Source organism: Cynoglossus semilaevis, chromosome 8, assembly GCF_000523025.1.
Source record: "Cynoglossus semilaevis isolate Cse_v1.0 chromosome 8, Cse_v1.0, whole genome shotgun sequence".
Taxonomy (NCBI): Eukaryota; Metazoa; Chordata; class Actinopteri; order Pleuronectiformes; family Cynoglossidae; genus Cynoglossus; species Cynoglossus semilaevis.
The window spans coordinates 11127203-11134079 of record NC_024314.1 but is presented as its reverse complement, the minus strand read 5'-3'; the positions used below and the strand labels follow the sequence as shown (position 1 = coordinate 11134079).

The 6877-nt window shown below is 41.1% G+C and overlaps 1 protein-coding gene across 3 annotated transcripts in view; it reads left to right on the top strand.

The window, feature by feature from the left end:
• The window catches only part of tnrc6ba (trinucleotide repeat containing adaptor 6Ba), a 17057-nt gene extending 10406 nt beyond the window's left edge, over nucleotides 1–6651 (top strand). For all 3 annotated transcript variants that reach the window (XM_017034261.2, XM_008314740.3, XM_008314739.3), the window contains 7 exons: nucleotides 89–232; nucleotides 341–484; nucleotides 780–872; nucleotides 971–1177; nucleotides 1308–1375; nucleotides 1481–1620; nucleotides 1886–6651. In XM_017034261.2, the coding sequence (XP_016889750.1) occupies nucleotides 89–232; nucleotides 341–484; nucleotides 780–872; nucleotides 971–1177; nucleotides 1308–1375; nucleotides 1481–1620; nucleotides 1886–2450 (1361 nt within the window). In that variant the 3' untranslated portion in view covers nucleotides 2451–6651. The remainder of the gene's footprint in view (nucleotides 1–88; nucleotides 233–340; nucleotides 485–779; nucleotides 873–970; nucleotides 1178–1307; nucleotides 1376–1480; nucleotides 1621–1885) is intronic.
• The last annotated feature ends 226 nt before the right edge of the window (nucleotides 6652–6877 follow it).

Here is a 6877-nt window from a genome sequence, read left to right as displayed (position 1 = left end):
GAAAACATGGAATGAGATCATTTGTGAATCCATCTGCTGTTGGGTGTTGTAATTCATATTTTTACCACCCTGCTGTCTACCCCCTCAGGTCCTGTCACCCCTATTAAGATGCCAGGAGGTTTGCCCTACTCTCATTATGACATGATGGTGGGAGACGGCCTGAGTGACAACTGGCATCGAACCCCAGGAAAGATGGTTAACAAGCCGACCACCACAACAAGCTGGCCGCCTGGTTAGTGAGGGCAGGAGGGGGGTTCATGGTTTCATGATTTTTGTTGATATCAAAGAAAGTGAAGTGTTGATAGATATTTATTTCTTTATTTTGAAACATGTTTGTTAGAGTTCCAGCCTGGTGTTCCCTGGAAGGGAATTGACCGTGTCGACCCTGAATCTGACCCATACATGACCCCCGGGAGCATGATGGGAAATGCAGTGTCCCCAGGTCTGAATGATAGTGAGCACCAGTTGTTACAAGACAATACAGGTAAAAATCTTTAGCAAGTTAATCTATTAAATTCTAACTTTTTACAAGGAAACCTTTTAGACCATTAAAATCCACTTTTAACTTAAAAAAAGCATAGTCATAACATGTTTTCTCTCACAGTATGTGTAGCAAATCCCTGTACTTTCTCATGTAAAATAGCTAGTTTAGATGTTGTACTCCTTTTACCTTTCTTTATTCTCCACTTTGCACATCAAGTGCTCTGGTGCTCCTCAGGTGCTGCCTGATCTCAACATCTTTTTTGGTAAATAGTCTTGAATCCACTTCTATTTTGCAGATTCCACCCCTCCCCTCAACACCTTGCTGCCTTCACCTGGTGCCTGGCCCTACAGTGCCTCAGACAGTCCCCTCAACAACGCACATAACTCAAGTAATCACAATTAACCACACCGCACGTAACAGCTGGTCGTCAATAGTGGGCACATTTTTTTTAATATTACTTCTTCCTGTCTTGTGTTGAACCCACAGCAAAATACACAGACTACAAGACCAGCTGGCCCCCAGAACCTATTGGACACAAGTCCTGGAAAGCCAGCCGTGGCAGCAGCCAGCAGTCTCAGCTGTCCCGCCTACCTCCAGGACTAGCCAGTCAAAAGCAGCCATCGTCTTCCCCTTGGTCAGGAGGAGCCCCACGATTAGCTGGCAGGGGGTGGGGCGGGAGCTCTGCCACCACTGGTATTTATTTAGTTTTTAAAAAAAAAAGTTTATTGTCATTCTGGTTTATAGCTGATTGGGGTACATATTATATAAAACTCACCCAGAGATGTAGAAAAGTCTAAGTTGCTTAATTTTTAATTCTTCTCAGGCTCGAGCTGGAGTGACGGTAGCTCACGGGAAAGCTGCTGGTTGGTGCTCAGCAACCTCACACCGCAGGTACAGATGGTTGTTTGGTTGCACACTGTTAAAGAAAACAAGTCACTGGCTAATGTTGCTTCTCTGGGACTTTAACCTTTCTGTTGTCCATCTTTGTCTGTGCAGATTGATGGTTCTACACTGAGGACCATCTGCATGCAGCATGGCCCCTTGCTGACCTTTCACCTTGGCCTGACCCAGGGCACAGCTCTGATTCGTTATTGTTCCAGACAGGAGGCAGCCAAGGCCCAGAGTGCACTTCACATGTAAGTTGTGACAAAGCTTTTTTGTTACCTTTCTCATGGAAATGTAGTTGGAACTTTTGTCCAAGTTTAAAAGCTCTAAAGGTTTATGACGTGTTGGGTTTTGAAGGAGCTTCAATTATTGATTTTTTTTTTTTTTTAAACCTGTAAAGCAGGATAACTCCATGTGGATAGACAAGGAACAAACATATTTCCTTTTTTATTAACCCCTGTTTGTTGTTATACTGTAGTTTGTGTGAATAAAACTTAAGATCCTGTTTTCTGCCAGGTGTGTTCTGGGTAATACCACCATCTTGGCAGAGTTCGTGAGTGAGGAGGACGTGGCTCGCTACATTGCACATTCCCAGGCAGGAGCAACAGGAAGTGGAGGAAGCACAGCCGGGTCTGCAGGCTCTGGGTCTACAGTGGCCTCAGCTGTTGGTGCCAACGGTAATGGAGGAAGCACTACTGGAGGTGGAGCAATAACCGGAGGAGGAGGAGTCGAAGGAGGATCCACAGCTGGAGGTGTAGGAAACGGAGGAGCCGGACCCACCAGCAGCTCCGGATGGCAGAGTCTGGACGGCACAGGAAGCTCAGCAGACCAGACCACGACCCAGGGGCCAGGGCTGGGTATCTTCACTCAGTGGAGCAGTAACGGCGCTGGGGTGGTTGGGTCTGGAGGAGTAGAGGCTGGAAGGCAGGCTTTGTGGGGGGGCATGGGTGGGATGAGCGGAGCAGGCTATCCGAGCAGCAGCCTCTGGGGTTCTCCAGCTCTGGAGGATCGACATCAGATGGGCAGCCCCGCTTCGCTGCTACCAGGAGACCTGCTGGGTGGTGGAGCTGACTCCATCTAAGGGCCCGACTGACACATGTACACACACACACACACACATGCACATTCACAACCACACATATAGTACACATAATTTGACTCTGCGTTTGTTTACCTGCAGAGTAAGTGTGAATGAAAGGAGTAATCCAGCAGTTTTTAACATATGGTGCTGCTGTTTGGGATCAGCTGGTATTGTTAAAACTGTTAATAAGGGAAGAAGGAGAACATCTGGTCCAACATACTATAGATAGACAATATGGTTCCTACTTATCCTTGTCATTGGCCAACATACTCTAGGTTTTGCAAATCAAGACTTAAATGTTTGGCTGAAATTTGTGCTATTGCCTTTTAACATTCACAGAATACAATTAGAAGTTCTATGCAACATGCACCTGCTGTCACTTTTCACCGAAGTTTGAACATCCATTTGAGCATGAAGATGGAAGCGCAGTATCAAAGGTTAAGACGACATTAAGCTGTTTGAAGTAGACATTGCATGCTCCTGTAGGGGTGCTCTTTATGCATCAGAAGACATGTTTGAATGCTCTTTGTAGATGGACAGATGCATTAGCAAATAATCCAAGTTGCATGTTTTCAGTTCTCCAGAAGCCACAATATCTCAGAGACTGGTCATCCCTCTGCTGCACTGCTTAAGCCTTTGGCAGAACCCCGACCAGTCAATAGATTGTTTGCTGTTACCAGCATAGCTACAACACAGACCTTAATGAGCAAACAGGAGTGACTTTTCTGACCTGCCCTTATTATACATGCCTTTGATTCGAATACAGAGCAGAAGCACAAAAATGGCCAAAACCTTTAACTGCCTGTGTTTTCTAAGAGAACCGTGACACTCAAGATCTCCAGCTGTCTATGAGCGTCTGGAGCATCACACAGAAAACTGGCAGCACAAAAAAATGTAGGTCAGCATTTACTTGAGGTTGCTTTTTGACGATGACTGTGTTGAATGCCCACGGTGGCGTTCTGTAAGGTAGTTATGAGGAGTTTTTGTGAATGTTAACAGGCAGTAATTCCTTTGGCTCACTTTGCTTGCTGATGTTTTTCTGTACAGTGTATTTGTTGCAATTGAAGAACAAGTATTGATATTTTTCAAGATCTGAACAGTGACCTGAATGTAGTGTTAGTGTTGAATACTCTCAAATATCTGGGCCTATTAGAAGCCAAGGGCCCAAGCTGTTTTGCACAGATGCTAAGGTGACAACAGTGTTGCCTCAAGCAACATAAATACTGCTGAATCTGCTCATCTAGACCATTGCATGCGATTGGCTGTGGTACAATCTTACAGAGGTGCAAATACAAAAACTTTTTACCTGTGGGATTTTGTGATTTTTTTTTTTTTTTTTCCCCTGACATTTTTCACTTTGGGTGGTGGCAGCAAGGAAGGATGCTTGGATGCAGTCTGTCTGCACGATAATGTTGCCCTCTGTTGTGAGAGAAAAGTCACCAGACAAAAACATCCAATCAGAATAACAAATGGCATTGTGCCACAACATGTTTTCTAAACAAAAGGGCAAAGTTACAGTTATGAGGTTTTCTACTGTACAGTATGTTATTTAGGTAATGTTTTGGTGACAAATTATCATCGGTTTCTGAGTTTGTCGGACCAAGTTTTCTCTTCTGTCCCCGCCCACTGACAGTACTCTGTGATCCCAACAGTACTCTTTGTTGAAAATTGCTAGAGTTGTTTGTGAATTGAAGCTACACTGGCAGAAAACCACACAATATTACTACACACAAACATACATATGAAACCGTTTAACTTTAAATGAAGACAACAGTAAAACTTGAAACTGGGGGGGTGGGTGGGAGGGAGGTGAACTCCATTAAACTCTTTAGGACACAACTGGACAACTCCTTCTGTCTTTTTACTCCAACACCCCACCATCTGCATTCACAGAGCCAGTCACTCAGGCATGCACTGTAGACAAGCTCAGCCAGAGTCCTACATGTCAACAAGTTTAGCTATTGCTGTTTTAAAGTGTGCCACATGTATTTTCTTTTTTGTTTTTCTTTCTTCTTTTCCTTTTGTATCACTATTTAATGATCGTTTCTCGAAAAAAAATTGAGACTTGCAAACTGAGCCCTCGTAGAGACCTAGCAGTCGTACTTCTGAGTTCTCACGTTTGGAAGCTTGAAAGTCGCGGAAAAGGATCTGGAGTTTGTTCAAAAAAAATATGGGGACGGCGCCACACTACTGACGATCATCAGCCTAGGAGATGTGGAGAAGGAGTGTTTAACGTTGGTACTGACATCTCTACCTGGATGGAACGACACCATCAACATGGGACCCAGGGTTTAAAAATATTTTTAAAAATCCAGTCAAAAAACAACATTAGCCAAACTTGCACTATATTTGCCTTTGGGTTTGTTGTTGACACTTCATCCACAAATCCTGCCCATTTATGTGTCCTGAACAGAGCTACAACACAACAACCGTACAGACCTTATACTGGATGACAACATGTTACAACAGCAGTGGCCTTGGCCGTCATAGCAGCAGCAGCAGCATTTTATAATTTCCACCCGACTTTTTGTTTAACAGAATTGTTTTATCCTTGTTTACAGAAGAGGATTAATAACATGGAATTTCTTTTTCTTTTACTTTTGACTTTTTTTCCCCCAGAATTCTGAGGCAAAAGCATCAGAATTATGGGAGAATATTGCTTTGTAAAATGAAAGTTGTTTCTTGATTTCAAAAGAAAATTTACTCCGAATTACGATCTATAACGATGTCTTTAAATAAGAAAAACAAATATGGATAAAAATCATATTAGCAAATTTGAAGTGAAATATAAGTGCAAAATGTGAGTACTGAGAAAGGGTCAAAATTATGGGACACAATGTTAAATTTTGATTGTAAAGGGGAAAGTCTCTGTCTGCAGGAAAATAATGTAATGTTTTGATATTAAGACCAGTGGTGAAAATTCCTTATACTCACAAGTCTTAAAATAATTGACAATGATAACATGAACAAAATGTTTGAATTTTACACATTTTCTCAGTTGCACCTTCAGGGAAACAGTCTAAATGTTGGAGAAAAATCACAGTTCTAGCAGGTGGGTCAAATCCATAAGAAAAATGTCAGAATTCTGAAGTTGGTTTCTTTCTGACTAAAGTAAAAATTCTGAGGGAAATGTATGAGAAATATTATCAGAATTTCAAGAACTGTTAAAAATCTGAGAAACATCAAAAATGATCAGATTTATGAGAGTTGGAAAATTAAATTAAGAAAAAGTCAGAATTGTGAAGATGGTAAAAGATTTTTTTTCCAGTCCTTTTCCTTACCTCACTCGTGTCCATTGTTGTTAAAAAGTGAATCTTGTATTAGAAAATTGTCAAATTTCTTTCCCTTCCTGAGAAAAACACTGACCTCGCTGTCATGATGATTTTTTTCGCATTCTTTGTACTTTGTATATTTACTTACTGCAGACGAAAATCAGTTCTGGTTATGATGCTTATTGTCCTGACGTTAAATCCATGACAACGTATTTACTGGCTGTACTCGCCACCCCCCCACACACACACACACACACACACACCTCTGACCCTCACCTCCACCCCTGTGACCCTCACCCTACCTGTGAGTGTGTGCATGAAAGGACATTACAGTATGAACGAATGTGATGAAGATGATGATGATAATGAGTGTCTGTGTCGATGCCACAATGTTGAATGTGTTTTTTTTCTCTCTCTCGTTAATGAGGTTCATGAGATTGGTGTATACCCTTGTGTTTGTTTGTGCGTGTGCGCGCGCGTTTGACAGATTTGCAGTGAAAAGCTAAAAAGTTCAAAAACATCGGCACTATTGCATACGTCTCTTAAGTTGTCTGCGTTGTTTGTTTTTTAGCAGCATTTTTTTCTCTCTCTTTTGTTTGTATTTGTTTTCTTGTCAAATGCAATAAGATAATGCTATTTTTTTTTGTTTGTTTTTAAGACAAATGTAACCAACTGACGGCATTTGTGTTAATGATGCCAAATCCTACCACACCAAGCTGAGCTGGAACAGTGTTTTACAGACACGTTAAAAAGACATTACATACCTTTTACTGTTTGTTTGTTTGTTTGTTAATGTATCCATTTAAATTAAGTCTGTCTTTATTATCACTCCTGTTCAGGATGTTATCATTTATTTCAGATGTTACAAAAAAAAGGAGAGGAAATTAATTTAAAGCAGAAAAGAACAAGATAATAAAGGTTGAATTGAACTTTGTGTCTTGTCTTCTATTTTTCTTTCAAAGCTAACATGCAGTTTTTACCCTGAAACAAAAAGTAGCATCATTAATCTCCAGTTGAATTTTATTAAAAACAATTGCAAAATTCTGTGAAAATGGTAATGTTTTGGGTTGGGATTTTTTTTGCAAATTTAGATATTTTCTAATCAGATCATATTTTGACTTTTTTATTTTGAGTTGAGCTGTTTAGCTAAGTTGT